At 45.8% G+C, this 22845-nt stretch overlaps 1 protein-coding gene across 2 annotated transcripts in view; it reads left to right on the forward strand.

The window, feature by feature from the left end:
• The window catches only part of STX18 (syntaxin 18), a 97567-nt gene that overhangs the window by 11301 nt on the left and 63421 nt on the right, over positions 1–22845 (forward strand). The window contains exon 1 of one of the 2 annotated variants that reach the window (XM_054581928.1): positions 17809–17886. The exons of the other annotated variant lie outside the window; for it this stretch is intronic. Within the exon in view, the coding sequence (XP_054437903.1) occupies positions 17878–17886 (9 nt within the window). The 5' untranslated portion in view covers positions 17809–17877. Of the gene's footprint in view, positions 1–17808; positions 17887–22845 lie in introns of those variants that run through there. 2 annotated transcript variants of the gene reach the window in all.

A 22845-nucleotide genomic window follows, 5' to 3' on the forward strand; every position in this document is an offset into this window, starting at 1 on the left:
GAGAGCATGGGACGGGACCCGCTGAGGAAGGCTCAGCGTAGCAGGGGAGTGAGCAGTGGCAGTGCCTAGTGGGGCGTAGTGTCCCTTGGCCCTTACTGATCTGCCCTCCACCCTTTCTTTTCTGCTCTTGCCCCAGTCAGCTGATCTCCCTGGAACGTGTGGCTGGGCTTCCTTGCTCTCTGACTTACGATTGGGTTCAGCCTGTGGCAAGCTCCAGCAGGTTGAAGGGCTGGAAGAGAGGTGTTGGTTTGGGACCTGGGTCCACGACGTGGGTGGGTGTCTGCCCATCAGCCCTCCAGCTTTTCCCCCGTGTACGTCAAGCCCCCGCGGGCTCGGATGGGTTGAACCCGGTAGGCCGGTGCCGACCAGCAGGGGACAGGACTGCGTTGCAGCCCCGGACCCGGAAGACAGGGCCACGGGAGTGCCTGTCTGTGGCAGATCTGTGGTCGTCGCACCTTTGCCTTTTTATTTAAGATGGTTTTATAGAAGAGCTATCTCTCTCTCTCTCTCTCACTTGCTCGCTCAACACCGCAACAGGAGAAAAGTCAAGACTTTGAGGCTCAAACAGGTTTTCTCTTTGTGATGTGGCAGTTCATACTTTTCTTCCCAATGTGACCTAAAAGGTTAGAGGTGGTAAATGGCTCTTGTGGCATTTTTGACTATAAATCTGAACTGGAATGGAATCTGTAACCCATTATCAGATTCTGAATCAAGCTGCCTTGTCTTTCCCTTGTTTTTGTTTCAGGGGAAATGTGTGTTTTTATTCTGTCAGTGGACAGTTTACATACCTAATATACCTAATATTAAGAGGGAATTATATAATGAATACTTGATGTGAAGGGACTAGTTAAATACTTCAACTCCAAGGGATTCCATTAAAGTAATAAGGAAATTACATTTAATTTTAAATGGTAGAAAGATTTTTTTAATGTTATTGCTATTAGGCATGTATCATACACACTCAACCCATTTTTTTGCAAATGAAGTCCCAAAGCACAACTCTTCTTTATACAGGTGGAAGGGAAGTGTTCTGGCAAAAATATGTAGTTTGATGTCTTCTTCTTAGCTGCGGAGAGAAGCATACTTCTCCAAAGAATAGAATGTGATGGTTGATTGGAAACTTTTGGAGTTACAGGCTTTTATTTCTACCTCTTGAAATAAGAAAATATATATAAATGGGTCCCCAGATGAAGGCGTGGTGGGGTACTTTATGGACCTAATTGACTCCAGACATAGAGGCCATGATTTGTAAGCAAGCAGTGACAAGAGGAAGTTAAATCAAAATTAAATTAAGGGAAAGAAATATAAAAAAAAGATATCAAGGAGAGGTGATGAATTTTCTGAAAACCCCTAAATACCTGTCTGTGGGCAAGTGAGAAATCTGTGAAGGTATCTATCTCAGCTACGTCAAAAGACGAAATCTGGAAACATTTCTGTCCTAAAAAAGGCTTTCTCTCTTTTTTGAAAGTCTTTTTTATATTTATTTCTTGGTACTGTTCAGTCAGTACAGGCATATTTGCTTCTATACTTTTCCATGACTCAACTGTCAGTAAAAATCAGTGTTTCCCGTGATACCCATGAGGTGATATTTTGGGAGGCTTGGTTTTTCTGTTTATATTTTGACATTCTGTTGTAGTTCCAGCTTATGTAAACAAAATGCTAGGAATCAGAGCCTACCAGACACTCATCCACACCAACCACCGTTTTTGCTGTCGTCTGTCTCCCTTTTCCGGACTCAGGAGGACAGGGACTGTCCCACACGGGCCTCAGCTCAGAGCACAGAAGTAACACGTATTTGTGAAATGCATTAAGTGAGTCAGCGCCCTCCGTTCCCCCCTTCTCAGCCATCCCGCTGTGACCTTGAGGGTTCAGACCCTCACCATCTTGAGCCCAACAACGCTGGATGCAGCCCCGGCTCCAGCCCAAACCAGGCCACTGGACAGAAAACGCGGCTGTCATTTTGCTCCAAAGCAAATGTGTTCAAAACTGCTTCTTCCCCACATGGCGACGTCTCGGTTGTTTGGCTGGCGTTCAGAGGCCTCTAACCAGCCCTGCCCACTTTGCCGGTTGTACGCCCCACACTTCCTGCTCATCCAGGCAGCTCTACTGGGCTTCCCTCTTCCAAGCCACCCCTGCTCCTTGGGGAGCTGGGGAGCTTGGGGGGCTGGCCGCCTTGTCCAGCTCCTGCTCTGCCTCTTGCTTGGATGCCTCGCTCTCCTTCCTTAGCCACATTCACCCCACCTTTAAAGGTGCAGTCGGTCCTGTACCGATCTCCTGAATTCAGGGCCTTTGCTGCCCGTGTTACTTGTTAAGCAGGGCTCTATGTGTGGCTGTGGCAGCCGTGGCATTGTGTTTCGTGTTATTTAATGATCTTCATTGTTGCCTAACTTTCAGAGTCCCCAGCTGCGCTGTTTACTTTCCAGGACAGAGGGTGGGAAAGGGGAGAGCGGGGCTCTGACGCCCTGCGGCTGCAGTTTTCCCCCGGGGTCCTCGCAGCGAGTGCGGCGGTTCAGGCGGGACCGTGGCTGCGTCGTAGCCGCTCTGCAGGGCCCGTGCCTAGTGCCTTGCGGGCCCACAGCGGGGACGCTGTACGGGACGCGTGACGGCGTGAATAAAAGACATTCTCAAATGTTTGTTTAGTAGTTTCACGGAAAGAATCAACATAGGTGATTTTATGTTTTCTTAAAGCCATAAAAACCCAGGTTTTCATTGGGCTTTATTTCATTATTAACAGTCTTCCCTAAAGCACTTCTTCCTTTTGCCTGCTTTCAGCTTCATACCAAAATGGAAATCAATTTCCTCTAATTCTTCTCCCTGTGAAATTGGAGAACAGCTTTTTAGTCACCTCCTTATAAATAACCCTTCAACAAGTTAAATTGCCTCTAGGACTTTCTTTCTCCAGATTAAATTATCCCAAAGCCCTTTTTTTTTTTCTCTCATAAAGACCTTTTCAAAAAGAAGCATTCGTTATTTTTTATTTCTTTTTCTAGCTCTTTATAAAACTTTACTTTTTTCGTGAATGTCCCACAGGATACCCCCGTGAGGTCCTGGTTAATGCTGTCTGGAGCGGAGGGCATCTTGGATCTCATTCTCGTACTTGTGTTTGCAGTATCCTGTTGACTCTTTTTTCATTGCCTATTAGATATAACGTAGGGTTCCTGCTCACCCTCCTTGTTTTATTCCCCCTTGTTTTGTGCATTCCTTTAGGTATGTAGCTTGATATTCTTCCCACAGATACGACTTGCTGTTTGCAGAGTCTCATGGTTACAAGTTGCAGGGAACTCAGTGTAAATTAACTTACATGACCAAGGGAATGCACTGTTTTACACGACCTAACCGTCCCGTGGTGCGACCTAACCGCTGACGCTCCCGGCCCGTGGACAAAGCGCCCTGACAGGGGCCCCCACAGTGCGGTCTCCCCCGGCGGCACCTCCACACTGTCGCTCCGTGGCGGCCGGGGAGCGCGCACTGTGGGCCTGCTTGCCTGCGCTGCCCTGCCCCGCCCGGAGGAGCGGAGGTGCTGTCGACCCTCCCTCCCCGCACCCACCAGAGTTGGAACCCAAACCCGGGGCTCAGTCACCCCCACGGGTTCACACAGAGTCCTGTGCGGGTCCTGACACCCACCCGTCTCTAGAGGGGACGGGCACGCTGTGCAGCTTGGGCCGCTGAGGGCCACGCTGTGACCGAGAGTAGGGAAGAGGGGCTCCCAGTGGAGGTTTGGGGAGCTGGTCCCTGAAGGAGGGCAGTGGGTGTGGGGGCCGGCGACAGATGTGCACCGCCTTCACAACTGTGTCCTTCACTCCGCCCCGGCGTGGTATGAATGCTTCGAACCGAGGGGTGTCTGCGGGTGAATTCTTCATTCTCGAAGTCGCCGCTTGTTGAGCATCTAAGACACGCCAGGCCTGCCACCAGGTGTCGGTGTGCGAGCGCCAGAGACAGTCCCCCAACAGGAGAAGCTCATGGCTCAGCCTAGAGGCAGACGGCAAGGTGGAGGTGGTGGCAGCAAGGGCTGTTTTCAGGGCGCGTGGGTGCCTGGCCACCGTGAGAAGCTCAGAGGAGGGGCGCACGGGGGGCGGGGTGGGGCCTCGGAAGAGGGGGTTTGAGTTGAGCCCTGGAGGGTGGAAGGCACTCCCTCACCTAGGCATGAAGGGTGTGCCGACAAAGGCCGCGGGAGCAGTGGGGCGCTCCTCGGGGCTCCCGGGGTCACGTGGGGGTTCAGCAGGGCCGGCAGAGGGGTTCGTGGAGTGGAGTCTACTACCTACCAGTGTGTGACTTATGGGCAAGTTTCTTAACCTCATTTCCCGGTCTTTGTAACGGGACTAACGTGGTTCCTACTTTTGGAGGTTTCAGTGGGTAAAGTACTCGATGGACAACCGCAGAAACCAGCAAACCAGCAAACGCACCCGGGGGCCCTGCCGCTGGGCCCTGCCTCTGTCGCCGGCTCGTTAACCTGAGGCCCAGAGTTAGCTCGTTTGGGCTTCATTCGATGACTTCTGAAAAGCCTGGTGGTTCCAGTGCCAACAGTGCCAGTCCGGACTCCTTGAAGGTTTTCCAGATTATTTATTGGATTATTTTTTCCTAACGACTATGACTTTTACCTCTGACATTGGTATACTTTTCTTTGTTTCTTCTGCACTTAATATATTTTTTAATTGTTCACTGTATGCCTCCTAGCATACAGCTTTCCCTTCTTACATCGTTGTTCTTTTCTTTTCAATTTCCTTCCCCGGAATCGCCACTGAAGTCCCGGAAGGCTGTGCTGGTCACCGCCCCCTCCCCACCCCACACACACACTTTGGCCCGTTTCTGGCCGGTTACTGTTAATCAGGCTACTTTTCTCATCCATCTGTAGGAACTGGCAGCATCTTCAGCTCCTCCCCGTTCTGGTCAGGAATATGAACTCGCTGGCCTTTCTCCTTCCTCTTCCATGTTCCCAAGTAAATGTCTTGAACCACTGATTAGATCTATTTGCCCACAATAACACAAGCAGGCATGAAGGTTGAATCTGTTTTAAAGGAGAATTGTAGCATCTGGTGCTCCATTACAGTTTTTTAAAGTCTAGATTAAAGTGTAACAGCAGCATGCAGGGCGTGAGTATGTTGCTGAATCTCTAACAGTGTTGAACCAGACATCGTGTGTGTTCATTTTTAAATAACTGGGTGGGTCACTTTTTTATTTATTATGAACACAAACACTGATGCTAACAACTGACATGTGAAAGGAAAACAGGCAATAGTGATGAAAACCATTTAATGATTAGTGAGGAAACAAATATTGTTTAATGAAAATAAAAACCATGTCTAAAGGGCCTAATGCTGACTTTTGGAAATATAACCATGTTGCGGTCTGTTGTGTACCCTCTGTCCTGTACAGTAGATATTGTTTAAAATTGCTTGGGAACTGGAGCTTGCAATTGTGAGCCTGGAATGTCCTGCAGATAATTAAGTTGTGGTCAGGCTTTGGAAAAATAAAAAGTTCTCGAACTATGATTTTATAAACATGCTACAATAACATTTCTTTATATTTAACAGTTTCTTATAGAAAGCTGATACTCTCATGAGGCATTGATTAAAGGTAAAACATCAAGAAAGAAAAAATATTAAATTAAAACTTCACTTAGGATGTTGACAGTTGGCTTGTAATATTAAACAGATGTGTATGTTCCTGGGGATATTCTTCTTTCTGAACCGAATTGCTAAGTTGTATTTTTTTTATGACAACTACAAATTTTTGATCAGTTAATAATTTTAAATGCCCTTTCTACAATCGTCTGTATTCTAACTTCATCTGTAGTTTGAACCCTTTCAATGGTATAATGATTGGCGAGACCTTTGCTGCCTCTCCTAACGTCTTTCACTTTCTTTTTTTCTGCTTTTCCCCCTCTCTGAAGGCCCTTCTGATTTCATGATGCATTCTTGGGGATTGATTCCTTGAAGTAATTTTAGGATCCTTGGGTAGAATTCTACCCTTTTAGATTTACGTCTCTCGTTCACCTCCACGCAGGTTTTGCTTTGGCATCTGAATGCTCGAGGCGACCAGCCCTGCAGTCCCTGTGTGTGTGGGGTCAGTCGCCCAGGCCTCCCGATGCGTCTGCGTCGCTGGCCACGCGGACGGGCCTGCACCCCTGTGCTCTGGGGCCACAGGAGGTCCGCCATGCGGCCTTAAGGGAGCCGGCCCGGGGCAAAAAGAGATGCAGTCACGCCTTCTCTTTGCTCCTGAGGATTTTGCCGTAAGAGGCAAATAACACAGAGCGCAGTCGAGGCGGTGGGTGGGGTGGAGGGGCGGTGAGTCGTGTGGGTGGGTCGACTGATACTCTCAGGAGGGGCCCGGCTGGGTTTTGCAGGCCGAGGTGACGATCATTTTGCATCTACAGAGACTCTTCAAATCTATTGGCAAGACTAGATAAATTGTTCATTATTGTGTTTGGGCTAAAGGAAATTCTTTTTAATTCTGAAGATCATTTTAATTGTAAATTGACATATGGACATCCTAAGTTTTCTGGAAGATATATTTTTACTAGGATGGAGTTTTTGATTAACCTGGAGGAACAGTTGAGTTGGTTTGGATAGATTTATTTATCTTGGAACTATGTATTGTTTGCACAGTCTCTTTTTGTGGGGGGATCAGTATTATTTTTCTCTGCAGATTCCACTTGGGAAGCTCTGATTTGGGGCCTAAGTACATGGGAGGCATTTCCAATAAACACAAACAAAGACCCCATAAACTGAACAAATAAAATGATATATTTTATCATTTAAAACTTTAATCTTGTAAATAATAAATTCATTTTTAATAGCACACTATATCTAATTGTGTAAATAGTTTTAAAATGTCCTGTTTCTTAAAGTTTGCTTTAGGAGCAAACATATTTTTTGATATAAAAGTGCATTTTTTTAAGAGGATTTTATGAGTATACATTTCAGGTGTTCAACTGTGTTCTCTAGCTCACTGTTTTAGAATTATTCTTATTTTATACTGTGTGTGTGAAAGAAAAGGGAGCAAATTTCTATGTATGATGTGTTAGTGGATTAATTGAATCACTGCCATATTCTCCTAGAAATTTGAGATGCTAATTAATGATACCCTTTTGGAAAGGCTTAAGAATTTTATATGCAAAAATACTATATAAGTTTAGCATAATTTGTTACTCTAGAAAGAGCCATTCATTTTAGCGTAAGAATCTGAAAAGCAGTAAAAATATCTCTGTTAATGTCAGTTAACTTGTCTGGGGGCTTTGTATTATTTCATTCCAGTTCTCTTCCAATGTTTTGCAATAAGGGAGCACTATAAATATTTTAAATAGTTCTCTCTAACCAGAATTAATAATAGCAGATTTAAGCAGAAAATGCAGTTTCATTTTATCATTATAACTGCATTCAAGATAACCCTCTGTAAATGATATTCTCTTATAGATATTTTGGCGTGGCTCACCGATCCTAATTTCAGTATTATGCCTGACTTAGCAATAAGCCGCAGCGATCCGCGGCACTGAACTGTATTAGGCAGGCTTTGTTTTCTCTGTTACTGTGGTATTGCAGTTTCTCCTGCCCCCGAGTGAGCGGGCCATGGTTTTCATATTGTTTTGAGTTTTAATGTTTAATAACTCTATCACAGGGAAGCGAACATTGGGAAGTTTTCCAGCATAGTGATGATTAAAGAATTATACCATTTGAACTACTTTCATCTTTTAAAAAATTTATTTGATCATCCTTTTTTTCTATGCATGTTGGGATTCTCTCAGCTGTTCACAGATAACAAATTTGTTTGTACTGGGGAGAAGGGAGGCCTTTGCTAGTGTTTGCCGCCTGTTAGTTCTATAAACTATTAAGTCACTGATTTGGGAATGGAAGACAGTCATTGGTCCCTAGTGGTCTGAAATGGGAAGTGCATCTCTCAAAAATGTCATTAGAACTTTTTCTAAAGGTAACATTTGATTAGAAGCAAAAAGTTTAACAAATTCAGGTAGGCTGATTGGTTTATTTAAAGTGTCCTTTGAGCAACAGTTGAAGTTACTTACTTTCTTAGACTTTTATTGAAAATAGATGAACTACATATAAAAACTTAGGTATAAGATTAGCACCTGGATTTCAAATCACTTAGTAAGTGGAGGAAAATTCTGTAAATGCTTGTGTGAGTACTTGGGAAAATCTATGAGAAGTTTCTTTTTTTTCTCATCTCTTTGTTAGCTTTATCATGCTTAATTTTCATGAAAATAATGTGTTTGTTACTGTGGTCACACCGTGATTTAGCTTTGGCTTATGTATGATATTTTATTGTCCCTGTCCTAGAAAATTATAGCAGTTTTTATGAGGAGTGGTTTGTGGGTTCACACAACCCACTCGGAGTGCCATTTACTATAATTCTCTTCTAAAAGGACCATAAAACATTAAGTAAATTGTTTAAAAAGGGAAAGGCCTTTTCTGAGAAAGGCTAAGAACTCTCCCCAGGCTTTCTTTTGTTTCTTATATTCATTTTCATGATTTTAGGCTCACAACTTATTTAAAGCATTAATGTTCAAAGATGAAGTGCACGTGTCTGTGAGTAAGACGGCTGTTAGCTGGAGCTAGGCTGCAGCCGGTGTTGATTCGGAATGATACAGATCAAATTCATTGTAGTGTAATCTTTTAAAGCGTGTTTTCTGTGACTTTGGAAACGAAATGAAGGGAGAAAGGAAGAGAGGGTGGAGGAAGGAGGGTCGGAATTAACTTACAGCATGTAAATCTTTTTTAAAAAACCTGTATGCTCTCTTAAGTTGTTGTGTCTATAATCAATATTAAGGTGAAATTTTTAGTAATAAGTCTTGAGAAACTCCTATTTAAATTCACCAATAGATTTACCTAAAGAAACCTCCCTCCTGGGCTATTTTACCATTTTGGTTGGCTTGTTGCACACAGTTTATATACACCCTTACGGGAAAAACATAAAACAGCACAGTAACAAGGCCTGAGTTCCGTCTTGGTTTACTGTACACGGTTTACTTCCTCTGACACTGTCTTGGTTTTGTGTGTGAGCTCTGAGGAGAGCAAGGACAAAATTGTTAATAACATTCTATAGCATTCACATGGCTATTCACTCTGAGCTTCTAGCTACTTAATACAGATCTACCTTATGTTTAATAAACTGTTACAAGAAAGTCCTCATATGTGTGAAATGTGAAATAGAAGCAGCTGTTCACTTTGCATAAAGATATAATAAATACATCATAGAGTTAATGTTAAGAATCACTTCCTTAGTAGATCATTATATTTGCAACATTTTACAGGAACACATAAATGAAATGATTGCTGTGTTCGTGTAAATGGTGATATAAACATTTGTTTACACAAAATTTTCTGTTCAAATTAGCATGTTTTTAAAAACATGGGTATCTGTTATTTAGAAGCTCCTTGGCTTTGCGACAAGAGGACGGTGGCAGCAGACCGCAGTTGTGCTGGAGCACCAGTGAAGCCGCCCGGGTTCTCGGCCATGGCTGTTTTTGTCTGAGCAGAAGCGCTTCCTGCTTGCATGCGTGATTGTATGAAGGATATCCACTTAGGTTTTCTGTGATTCTAAGTTCCCCTTTTCCGCGTGTGTTAAACCATACGCACCTAACCAACTTCCTAAAACATGTAAAAAACTTTTTTAATTATTCCTTATTCTACACTTTCTTTTTTATTTTTCTGGGATTGGGATGGTTGCTGTCCCTTCAGAGTCACAGAGTAGCCAGCCAGAGTGACTTTGGGGAATAGCAGCTGACGCTGTAACTGCAAAGGAGATGGGAAAAAAATCGCAGAGCCCAGTGCCACGCGGTGGTGTTCCGGGTGGCAGGCCACGCTGAGGGCCCGGGAGCCTGCGCGACGGCCCGGCCTCCCCCAGCTCTCCGCCAGGGGCCCTTCCACCAAGGCTTTCGCCTTGGAATCCACTTCCTGTGGTTAAGTGCACTAGGCAGGGAAGGCTTTTTCTGGCATTTAACCCAAGCTTGTTGAGTATGTCGCAAATTTTTATAATTAAAAATTTTGTGTCTAGCTCTATTGAATAAATTGTTTTAATAGAAGATGTTTGGAAATAGGATAGCTCTACACTGAAGGGACCAAATACCAAATTCTCCAAGTTAGATATCATCTTCCTCTATGAATTTATAATACGTTGCTATATAATGACATCATTATTATTGTAAGTGATACAGATTGCTTTGTTTAGGGATTTTCTTCTTTTAGATTAGTAAATACTTTTTTCGTGTTAGCACAGACAATACACTTCATAGTTATTTATAGTTATTAAATAAAAATGCATAGGATTTGAGTCATGCATGTTTTGTAACTTAGTTGCAAGAAATCTAAACTTACTTTGCTTACAACTTTTGTCCAAAATGTTGATGTTTTCCTATTTCTATTTTTCACTTGAGTTAGTTAAAAAATATTTTTCATGGACTTTGGAGGACATGAAATCACTTGTTATTAAATACCTAAGTTTAAATCTTCATCAGTATGACCAATTCCTGTCAGAAAAGGGGCACAGTTTTTCAGTTTTTTCCCCCAAAACTGCAACTTCAGAAAATATGTAAGAGATGTAGCAATTAACCTACATGCACATTTATAATACTAGAAAATGGGCAGCTAGTTACATTCAAAGACAGGATCTGATAGGCCCAAATTGCTTAAAACATCACAGTTATTGAAGATATACCCCAGGGAATCTGAGAAACCATTTAACAGATGAAAGTACATTTTGAAAAGTCTGACCTTACAGGCAATCATAAAATGAATCAAAACAGTGCTTTTTTCCCCCTGAAATGTACAGAGCCCATCTGTGTCTAATCCAGTAATTATAGACTGTGTTCAATTACCTTTTCAAACTTGGAGCAGACTGGAGACTAGGCAGTGAACAAACATAGGGTTTTGTCTAGACCTCAATTGACCACAGTCTAAAACTTGAATTTATATCTAATTTTGTTTTTTGTTTAGTTTGATAGTTCTTAAAGGATTCATTCTTGCTACTTGGTGTTTTTCCTTCTTAGATTTGAGATACTGCCCTTTCTCATCACAAAAGCTTTAGTATCAGCGATAGTTTATGCTGTAATCAGATGTTTGTTTTCTGAATACCTACTTTTGTCTGCAAATCAATAATTTGCACTGGAGAAACGACTGCATGGGGTGGGGGAGGGGATTATACTCGCGAGGAGTAGTTTTTAAAAGTTGCCTTTAAAATGTTCCTGTTGCTGCTGACTGTAACTCTTTTTTATGTGCTAGGAAAAAATAATTTATTTTCCTCTTAAGCTCAGAAATTTTCAGTTGCTTTGTGCACTTAATAAGATGTTTTTTAAAATACATGTAGACTGCTAAAACAAATCTTACTACATGTCTTACGGGTTTTTTTTTTTTCCTCTTTATACATTTTTATTGCATTTGCTCATCAGGCTGGTATCCATTAGATATAGTGGATAATATTCGTAATCCACTTCAAACCATTTCTTTTAAAGTTATTTTATGATTTGATGAGTCTTTGTGAGAATTACCATGAACGGCTGTGGCCAGTTCAAATATTTACATTTTATCTAGGAATCTTGGCAATTGAAGTTTTTCTTGAAACACAAAACAAACAAAAGATGACCGCAGTTTTTTAGAATGCTTATGCAATGGTCAGAGCTCTCCCCACCCCTCCCCCATTTTTTAGTATTCAAGTCATTCACATTCCAATTAGCATTGGAAACAAATGTTTTGAGGTATTTATTGGACGTAATCATTAAATATTAGACCATGAATTTTTCTAGAAATTTTACAACCACTGCCAGCGTGCTGCATTATTTTTTTAAATTTGTATTCGTTTAGATCTCACCTTCCTAGGGAGGTTTTAAGGGTTCTGTTATGGGGGGGACTAGTCGATTTATTCAGTGGCGTGAATGTAACTTTTTGGGAAGTTTTATGGGGAAAACGAGACTGAGAGAGGACTACCGACGCCGCACGCCTCACGTCGCCATGAGACACTTGTTCAGGAGCCCTGGGACAAGGCGAGGGCTTTGCCTGCCGCCTGCCCGCTTGCTTCCTAGGCTCTCCTCGGGGACGGCGGGCGGTCAGCCTTCCTGAGCGGGAGCTTGAGAGGCCCTTCGTGTCCTGCCTCCGCCTTCACTCCCTGATCTGATCCTCTTCACAGACCACACTCACTCCTGGTTTCTGCCTTCGTTACAAACTGGGCGGGCCACCGCCTCCCTCGTGGCACTGAGCAGGGCTTGGATTTCCGTGTTTGTTCATTACCCTGTTGATGCCACTCCACAGCACTGTAAGCGCCTTCGGATCAAAGGCTGGCTGCGTGTTGCGTGCTCCCGTTGTGTTGCAGATCAGACACAGTGCCTGGCTTGTGGCCCACGCTGACCTGAATGATGGATGCGCCACCTGCCTTACTCGCATCCCATTCTTCTGGCTCCGTCACCGCCGGGTCCACCCTCTTCCTCTCAGGTCCTCCAAGTCCCTCTTAACCCATGGCTAGTCTTCCTCTCCTCTTCCTTTTCTGCCACGTCATCAGATAGACTGCACTTCTGTCCGTGACTCTAGCCACGCTGGCGCCCTGCCCCGAATACGCTCCACCATTTTCCTTTGAGCCAGCCAATTGCTCTTAAAAAAACGGCCCATTCTCGGGAAACCGTACTGTTCCAAGCTGCACCTTCTTTTTTATATGCTTTTACTTGCCTGGTGTTTGCGCTTCATGGAACATAGCCTTGGAGAAGTGGTGTCTTTTATAGTTGAGGACGTTGTCTCCTGACCTCTCAATACTGACCGGCATGCTCTTTTAGGCTGTATTGCTGTAGGACTCACGTGAGGCTAAGCGTGTGAATAGTATCTCTTAGTTCTTTAAAGCATTCCAGTTTTTGCCACTTTCAGTGGGTTCTCACAACCCCCTTAGGAAGGCCGCCCTGTTAGAGAGAGGAGAGACTTGAGTTTCAGAAAACCCAAGTTGAATTCACTGAGTCATAAACCCGAGAGCATCTGGGAAAGAATCCAGATTAGAATTCACTGTAAACCCTATGTTCTTCTTGGTCCATCAAGAGTCTTTGCAAGTCTTTAAGTTCTATTTTTATATGCATTCGCGACACCTGGCAGACTGTGTCAGTTTGTTCGTTGGTCGATGTGGTTGTCCGTTCCGTCCCTTAGTGAGTGCTCCTGCCACTGCTGACTCTCTTAAGGGCGCCAGCCGTGCCCTGTTCGCTCATCAGCCTTCAGTGCGTGGTCCTAGCAGAAATGCAAAAAACATTTGTCAGGTGAGTATAACGAAGCAAGTGAAGAAGTAAAAGAGAGGCAATCAAAGTGGAAATTCTTCATTGGTGTAGATTATACACCCTTATTCAGAGCACTCTGCTAGACCTGAAGGAGCTGCGGGCATAGTCAGGGTGGCGAGCGCTGAGTGAGTCGGCGTGAGAAAGTGCGGTGCCGGAGGCGAGCCGGAGCGCCGCGTGCGGGAGAAGAGCGTTCCCACGGCCGGGCATGCCCGCATTCCCTGCCGTTCCCCGGGGGGCTCTGTAGCGGCTCCACCGGCCGGCTTCACAGGAGAGGGGCGCCTCTGAGCTGCACGCCTCAGCCTGGAGCCCCAGACAGCCCCCGGGGTGTGTGCCCTCCGAGCCCAGAGCCCAGCGCCGGGATTCCACGGGTCCCAGGGAAGGCAGAACGGAGATGCCATAATTGGTCGCGTATGGTGAGGCGGAGGCACGGCCAGGAGGCTTGCCCAGGTTAATCGGTCACCGTGTACGGGACAGTTTCAGTGAAGAGCGGGGAGAGAAGCCAAGTTGTAAGGTTTAGGGCTTAATAAATGGCGTGTTGACAAATGAGGACCAAGTGGATCATCCATTTCGTGTTCTTAGTATTGAAAAGCAGGAGAGAAGGGTCCTTGGTAGAAATTACACATGAGTAACATTTAAATTAAGCTCTTTCTTTCTGCCATATCCAAATAGTTGAACAGAACTTAATTTTTCTCACTCTAAATTTTTAAAAATGAGGTCAATGATAGAGTGAATTTTATTCATGAAGCAGTTTTCCATGGAAGCTGCACTATTGCTGTGCTTAACCAATGGATTGCTTAACTTAGGATAATGTCTATGCGACCGTCTTCTCCATCTGCAGTGAGAAGACAGAGAAACGTTCCTCCGATTTGTGCATTTGCACGCCTCCCTGATTCACAGGGAAACCTTGCAGAAATAACCGCTCAGCCAGCAGTTACCGAGCACTCCCCTGGAAGCGCTGCTTGTGCCGTGACGTCACGCCTTCCTGAGGCTGGATTCTCCCTCTGCGGACGGTGGACCCTCACTGCTCTCCCTCCAGTCCTCGCTCTGACGTATTCGCCTGGTGTCCTCCTGGGCCCTCAGGTTGAAATGGAAAGAAATCATGTCATTTATAAAAGCAGTGATTGAACATCAGTCTTTTCTAAGGAAAGACAGAAATGTGCGTTTGCCTCATGCGGCCGCCTAGCACGCTGTCGCTGCACGGCAGGGAGACGTGCCCAACCTCTGGCCCTGCGGTGAAGACGCCAATGCCGGGCCACTGTCACCCTTCGGAGGACTGGGAGTCTTGTTGGTTGTTCCTTTTTGTCAGGTGTCTGTTTAAAATGTGGGAATGTGATTTTTACTGACATTGAGATGTTAGAGATTGTTCAGGGTGCCACATGTACGTCATCCACTGATGGACTTTGAAAACATTGCTCGCTCTTTGTGTTGCTCATAGGGGAATGAAGCCACTCAACCCAAGTATAACCCAGTGAAACCCAAGAGCAGAGCAGAGGGGCTGTGACCGCTCTCGCCCCCGTTCCAGGGAGCTGCCTGAGCTGCCGCCACAGCATGGAGCCCTCACACTCCCCTCTGTTGCTTCAAACCTTTTTCTCTGTCCTTCCGCTATGATTGGCTCCTGCCCAGTAAAGGGGTGCTCTTCCTGGAATAAGGTTGTAATCAGGTGTTGGAGCCTACTTCTCTGGGAATCACAGTGAATGGCAAACCCCTGTGAGCCCCGCCTTGCCCAAGTCCAAGCCAAGGCGGGAGGCCTGGGCCAGAGCCCCCCCTTCTGCAGGCCCCCCCGCCTCGGTGCAGGTGCCTTTTTAATTAGCGCAGAACGTCCTTGCTGCGATTTGCCAACGAGAGAACCAGGGCGAGATTTCCCATCTCCTGTCTCCTTTTAGTCTTTGGGAAGGTCTTAAGAATTTTTAACTTAAGACTGCTTCCTTCTCTAAATTGTGAATTGAATGCATTCGTGTCCCGTTTGATGTGTGTATTATCATATTCCTGGATTTTATTCTCAGTTGGAAAGTTTCAAGGCAAACATTTGGTTTTCTGTTAGCCCACAAATTGGGCAATGGTTGTTCAATTATGGTCTTCCGTTGACTTAGGCAGGGTCGCATTTTAAAAGTATATTTTGTTAGTAGCCCACAAAGCATACCAACTGTCAGTTCTTTGTCATGTCTGCCTGTGGGCAGTAATATTACAGTGATAGTAATATTCCCAAATTTCATCTGTGGATTGCTTAAATGTTTCATCCAGAAATTCACTTGAAAAGACGTCAGTGACAAAACGGCCCAGCCTAGATACTACATCCTGTGCGTGCCCAGTCACCCAGACCTTAGGAGCGGCGCCCCAGGGACTCACGAGCTCCTCCCCAGGGACTCACGAGCTCCCCAGGAAACCGACTCACCAGCGCGCCTCCAGCGCAGCCACGCCGAGCCAAGCTGGGTCCTCTTCCGGCAGCTGTTGATGGGCTGTTTCTTGTCCAGCATTACATGGTTGTGGTGGACACCTACTATTTTTTTGTTCCCAAACTGTGCCGCGTCAACAGCAGCACCTGCCTGCTTTGAGGAATGTATCCTGCCTCGGCCTGGAACTTGTCATTTCGGCAGGAGCTGCTCTGTCCCCGCAGCACCCTCCCCCTCCAGGCCAAAGAACAGGGGCAGGTACCAGGCTCGAATCAGGCTGATCTGACTCCTTCCCTGGGACCTTTTTGTTTTTTTTTCTTTAACAAATTGGAATTAGAAAAAAGTCATTTTTTTGGTCTAGAGGCCTGGATTTTAACAAAACCCAGGAGCCATTGGTGGCCACGTTCCCGTTGCTGAGCTGCAATGAGAAAATTAAAGCTAAAATGCAGATGAGAAGGGGATTGGAAATCAAGGGAGTTGTGCAGCAGTTTTTAACATCTGCTTCCGGTGCTCGAGCGGCCGGCCGCATCCTTGCCCTTCCTGTGCTTCAGCCATGAAACCGGTGGTTCCTCACGGGGGCTGCGTTTGCCTCCGGGGAGCATCTGGCAGTGTCTGCGGACATTTTTGGTTGTCACAGCTAGAGGACCGCTACTGGTAGATGGAGGGTGGAGGCCAGGGTTCTGCTAAACACTTTGCCATGTGTAGGACAGCTCCCCTCCAAGATACTAATAATTCCCCTACAACAAGGAATTTCCTGGCTCAAAATGTCAATAGGGCTTAGGTTGATAAACCCAGAATTTTAACCTGTCTTTTAAATATGTTAGAGAACCTTAGTATCCATTTGGTACCCCCTTCTCTCCCCTACCCCTTTGTGAAAGCTAACTAGAGTTACCTTCTATTCAAGAGAACGTCAACTAACCGAGGGGCGTACATAGGCTAGCTGTGAGTGTTTGGTGGTCGGTACACATTTCAGTCCCATATTTAAGAATTTCCAGCACACAGCTGACCTGCTCATGGATTGGCCACTGCCCAGGTTGGGAGGGGCTGTGGATCTCCTACCACATGGGTTCAATTGGGCACGTATGGGCTTTCTTGGGTCCCTGACAGCATATATTCTGAGCTTTAAAACTTTTGAAGCAAGGCCCATGCATAAGTTGCCACTAGGATTGCCTCAAAAATATGCTGTCCTCAAGATTTCTTTTGAGATCTATATTAAACTCATAGGTCAGGGATAAAGTATCCATTTTTTTAAAAAAGGATTTTATTTATTTACTTTTAGAGAGAAGGGAAGGGAGGGAGAAAGGGAGAAAAACAGCAACATGCGCGAGAGAGATCCATCGGTTGCCTCTCACGTGCCCCCAACTGGGGATCCGGCCCACAACCCGGGCACCAACCTTGACCAGGAATCGAACTGGTGACCCCTCAGCTCGGAGGCCAGCGCTCAGTCCACTGAGCCACACCGGCCAAGGCTGAAATATCCATTTTTGGGAATAAGTATGATAAAAATCAAATGTTAACTGTGTGGCACAAAACACACTACTGTCTCACAAGGGCCTTGCGCAAGCCTGGCTGGGCCAGGAGCGGCTCGCCTCGGCCCGGTGAGCTGGGCAAGCGGCGCTCCCCTCTGAGAGGATCCGAAAGCGGTCCCGAGCCCAGCGTCCACCGCCACCACGGGCTCTCATCTCAGCGAGCTCGCTGTGGGAAGGAGGTGAGCGATGGCTTCGCGGTGAAGATCTGAGACACGGCCCAGTTCAGCCGCTCTCACCTACTTAAGAATCAGGTTTAATGTTACCTACATTTCACCCTACCTCATTTTTTTTCTTAACTTTCTTTGACTTTTTTTTTTTTCTCTAAAAGCCATGACTGGGGATTATGTCTCAGCTTCTTTCCCTGGTCTCCCCCATTGCTCTAGTTAAGCTACTAGAGAGCATTTGTGAGGACGAGTCAGGCGCGCGCTCTCTGTGCCCCCCCTTCTCTCTCTCTCTCTCCCTCTCCCCCCCCCCCCCCATGTTCCCTTCCTTGGCACACATTTGACAAACTGGCTCATTAAATACTTGTTCAAAGAATGATAAATGGTGATCTCATGCAGCCCCACAGCCCTACCTATTTTCTGAATTCCGGTATCTCCCAAATTATTATTTCCAGATCAGCCTTCTCTTTCAAACCCTGCATTTGACTACCGACCTGACGTCTCCGCCTGGAGCCCAACAGACACCCGGTCTCCTTGCTTTTCATCACATGCGCCAGGTATACTCTTGTCTTTGGGCCCTTGTACCTGGTCCTTCTCCCAGGTACCTCTGGCTGCCTCTTCCCTCTGCTCCTTCAACATGGGCTCACACGTCATCTCAGTGAGGGCGCCCTGACCCCGCTGCCTGAAACGATGGTTCACCCCTTCCTTCCCACTCGTGCCTACAGTGCCCGCCCTTGCTCTAGTCCTCCTTTTTTCCCCCAGCACTTAGCACCATCTAACATACTTTATTAACAGACTTATTATTTATTATAATGTCACTTTTTAACGTGTATTATATTTATTGTTTCCTATCTCTCTAGAATCTGGCTAGATTATAAGCAAAGCCATGGTCATTCAGATCGGGGTCTTTTGAGTTCACGTTCATTCTTTTGTTACCAACCAGCGCCTCGTTGACTTCAGAATGATCCTGACATGTTGGGATTTGCTCCCCCAGGGGCCCAGGAGTTCTGGGCTCAATCTTCGCCTCAAAGCAATAAACTCCCTATATATGATCTACATAATTAAACTGATGTTGCTTTGTGTTTCTGACTGCAACACCAAAAAACGCCTGGATTTTTGCCAAGTGTGGAAGTTCTGTCTGGGCCGCTCTCACGGATAAGATAGGCTGCCCGGCATAAACGAGAAAGAAGGGGTTCGGGAACGGCAGGCCGCTTTTCCCCGGAACCCTTTAGATGGGGCAACATGGAGACGCCCGTGTGACAGACTTAAGACACCTGCACAGACAAACCCAAAAAACAAAACAAAAGACCTCCACAACAGTGGTGTGGGACATGAGCCCCACGTTGAAAGTCCTAAAGCAGGTGCTCCTCACAAGGGCATTTCGGTGTCCTCTGCTCCGGGGGAGTGCCAGCTGCGACGCGGTTGTCCAGTGATGATAAAATTTAAAAGAACCCTTTATTTGGGCGCAGCGCCGCTGCCCGCGTACTTGCCAGCCCGCGCCGACACTGCCCGGTGGCCCAGGGCGGCTGGCTGGCTGGCACGCGTGGGCCGCGGCACGGGCGCCGGGAGCCGGAGCGCACCTTCCCTTGATGCGGCGGCTCTTTCTTAATTTTAATTTTATTTTAAAGTTAACACACAGCAGAATTGACCTTCCCCCTGTGCAGTTCTGTGAATTTTAGCATTTTGCTGGTATAACCCTTTTACAGTCTGGTCACCGGCGTGGCATGGCGCCCACAGTCCCCTGACGTCAGCCCTCCGTAGACACGCGGGCTGGCCCCGCCCCGCCCCGCCCCGCCGCACACAGCCTGGCCTGCCTTCCATAGCTTCAGGGGCCCCGTGCTCCCGAGAGTCTCGTGAGTGGACTCACAGAGTATGAAGCCCTCTGAAACCGACTTCCGTCTCTCCGCATCAGGCCTTTGAGACACACTCACGACGTGTGTGCAGCGGCTCTGTCCTCCTTCCCCGCCGAGCCCTGTTCCCTGTTACGGATGTGCTGTGGACCTTCACTGCCTGTTGAAGGGCGTGTGGGTTGTTTCCAGTTTGGAGGCAGTTACCAACAGAGCTGCTATAAATATTTGTACAGGTTTTTTTGTGTGAGCTTAAATTTTCATTTCTTTGGGGTGTATGTTTAATGTTATAAAAAGCTACCTGTGCGCAGATGTTCTCTGCAGCATTATTCACAATGACCAGAAAGTGAAAATCATCCAAATGTCCACTAGCTGATGGGGGACAAATAAAAGGTGCTATATCAATACAGTGAAGCTGTTTGGCAATAAAAAGGAATGAAGAGCTGAAACTACGACCAGGATGAACCTTGAAAACATGGGAAGTGAAAGAAGCCAGATACCAAAGGGCCGCGTGTTGTCCGACTCCATTTGTAAGAAGTGTGCAGAATAAGCAAACCCGCGGAGGCAGCGCGCCGTTGGCCATCGGGGCCGGGAGGCAGGGACACGGGCAGAGGCAGCTAATGGGTGCGCGGCCCCGGGGTGATGAAAATGTTCTGGATTGACTGGGTCGGTGGCGGCAGGGCGTGTGCATATACGAGAATCCACCGTGCGAGGAGCGCACTTCAAACGGGTGAAGCTGTGCTGTCTGAATTACATCTCAATAAGGCTGTTATTTTTCAAAACAAAAAAAAACAAAAAAACTGCTAACTTGTTTCCCAGAGGAGCTGCAGCATTTTGTGTCCTCACCAGTGATAGGCGAGAGTTTCGGGGGCTTCATGTCCTCACCAGCACCTGGCATTGTGGGTGTTTTCTATCTGAGGCGTTGTAATACCCGTGTAGTTCATTGGTGATTTGCGTCCCCCTGGTAGCTAATGGTGTGCTCTCTCATACGCCTTGTGCCCCGCTGGGTGCGGTGTCTGTGCAAGTCTTTTCTGTCCAGTTTAAAACTGGGTTGTTTTCTTAGTGTTAAGCTGGAGAGTTCTTTATATATCCAGGATACAAATCCACTGTCAGATACGTGTTTTGCGAGTACTTTCTCTTGGTCTCTAAATTAGCTTCTGTTTGAACTCTCTTAAAATAAATACCCCCAATAGATGGGTTGCCAGTTCTGTCAGGGCTTCATTGTCTGCTAACTCCTGTGCCCTCAGAGCCTGATACAGTATCTGGCACAAAACAGACACTCAGTTCATATTTGATGGATGAATGAATGAGTTCCACTTCTTACTGATTAGCAACAGATTTTTCCCCTGAGATATAATAAATATATAAAAAGGAGCCTGATTAGGTCACTTCCCTGATTAAAATATTGCTTTCCCGTTACCTCCTTGGGGGGAAAAAGAAAAAGATTTCTAATACAGATTGTCAAGCACGGCCCGATCCATCTTGAGTCCTTGAACATTTCACGCCCCTTTCTGCCTCCTAGCCTTTGCATATGCTGTTCCCTCTGTCTGAAATACTCTTCCCCCACTCTCTTTGCCGCCCCAACTCCTTATTCTTATTTTCTAGCTGAAACGCCATTTTTATTCATTCGCTCCACACCTTGGAAACATAAAGGGCGCACAGGACAGGCGGGACCCCTGTCCCCTTTGGGTTTACTTGCAGTGGCAGAGAGCCTCTTGGCCTGTCTGCTCCCCCCTGGACTAAGTTGGGCACTTCTATTTTATGCTCTTACAGTGCATCCTTGTTTTTGCTTCACAGAACTTTAATTATTTGTGATTATGTACATTCAGCATTTTTCACCCTACCAGAGCATAAGCTAGTGCCCTTTAAGTATTTTTGTTCATTTACCCTCTAAAAGAATTTTTTTAAAAACTGGGTAATCGCTCACATGTATTTCAAACTGACAACTATAATTTTTCAAATTTAAATAGTTACAAAGGATATAATTTCTAATGTACTACAAAACTTGGCATTTTAAAGTGAAACTTTTTATCACTTTTTAAAATGTATCATGAAATCAAAATACTTTGTTTGATACCATTATTTGTTGGGAAGAAAAAATCCCTGGAAAAACTCTATAGTCATAAATTTTACAAACTATTTTTTTCCTCCTCGAACTCATATTTCCACTTCACTTCCCCACATACTAGCATCCTTTTTCTGTTTGTGCTTGAAAATCCTGGATTGATCGTTCCATCATCCTTCTATGCAGCAAAACTAGGTACGCAAGGTACACAAGTTGAAATTTAATTTTTAAAAAATTTCCAGTGATGACCAAGAGGCTGTAATTCCTTCTCCGGTGAGTTATTGTGTTGAGTTGGTCTGTGTTGAGTTGCCTTTGCAGTTATTAATGGACATGGATTAAAACAAAAGAATACATTATTTTATTCAAAAAGCCTCTCAAGGCGATGGATGGGTTTGTTTTTCCAACTAGATCATGTGCAAGTGGGTGACTTACTTTTTTACGAGACTGTGACAGCGTCCAGTATCAACTGCGGTTGTGGTGTCCAGTTCTCACAGCATAAGAGCGAGGAAGCCCTGTTTTCTTACAAATCCATGGACTGGCAGGGAAGCTTTGTGTTAATGCTGCCACCCCCCTCAGTTCTTGGAACTTCCTTGGAGTTTTTGATGCCAAACTGTCATCTAAACTTTTTTAAAATGATCTGTCAGATGACAACTCGAGTAGATAAATCCTCCCTCATTTCGTTCAATGGAAAAAATTGGGGCCCCGCGCAGACCCATGAAAGGACGTGCTGTCCCGCGGCCAGAGCCCGCTGCTGCCGTGCTCGCCCGGGGTCTCTGTCCAGGATGGCGCCGGCAGAGGCAGGTTCGGGGGAGTTCTGGTGGCGCCGTGGGCTGAGCGGAGGGCGGCTGCACGGGGCTCAGGGACAGAAGTCAGGCAGCAGGCGGCGGGTGGCAGCAGACTCCCAGGCAGGCCCGGCTGGAGGGGTGTGTGTGGAGCACCCCCGCGTTGTGTGCACAGCGGCGCGTGGCCCCGAGGCTGAGAGGGGGCCCTGTCTTCCCACCGCAGCGCCCATCGCTCGGGGTCAGTGAGAACTCAGTAAATAGAGCTCCCCGGTGTGGCCTCCAAATCTATTAACCTTTCAGTTTCCTTTGAAAAGATAGGGAAGGGGTGATTTTAAAATTCCTGAGGAGTAGTGTATGCTTCTAGGAAGTTAATTTTTGATTTTCAAGAATAAAAATATCCTGTTACAAGTAAACTTTTTGACTCCGCAGCTCTCTCTCTGACTTAATAATTGCACTGCTTTCCCTGAATTCTTTTTTCTCTTGTTTTCCCAGTTACATTGTTTTAGGCGATTTTACTGTTTTTCAAATAATAAGGTTCTGCTTGAATTCTCCACCGAAATAATGTTTAGAATATTTTTGGTTCCTTTTATACTAATACAATTTTCAAAGATTAAAAAAAATGTATTGTCATTTGTTTTCCTTGCATCTACAGTGGTGTTGAGGAACCTGGCGGACGCTCCTCGGCACATCACACCTGCAGGGCAATGCAGGGCTGTGTGCACGGGTCAAATACATGTATTATATTGCTGTTGAGAAATATGAAGCAGATTGACAGCTTTATTTTTCTGTTAATGTGCAGCTTCTTAATGCTCAGTAGTATCC

The sequence above is a fragment of the Pteronotus mesoamericanus genome, unplaced genomic scaffold, assembly GCF_021234165.1.
Source record: "Pteronotus mesoamericanus isolate MK-2021 breed Mesoamerican mustached bat unplaced genomic scaffold, CSHL_Meso_final contig_68, whole genome shotgun sequence".
Taxonomy (NCBI): Eukaryota; Metazoa; Chordata; class Mammalia; order Chiroptera; family Mormoopidae; genus Pteronotus; species Pteronotus mesoamericanus.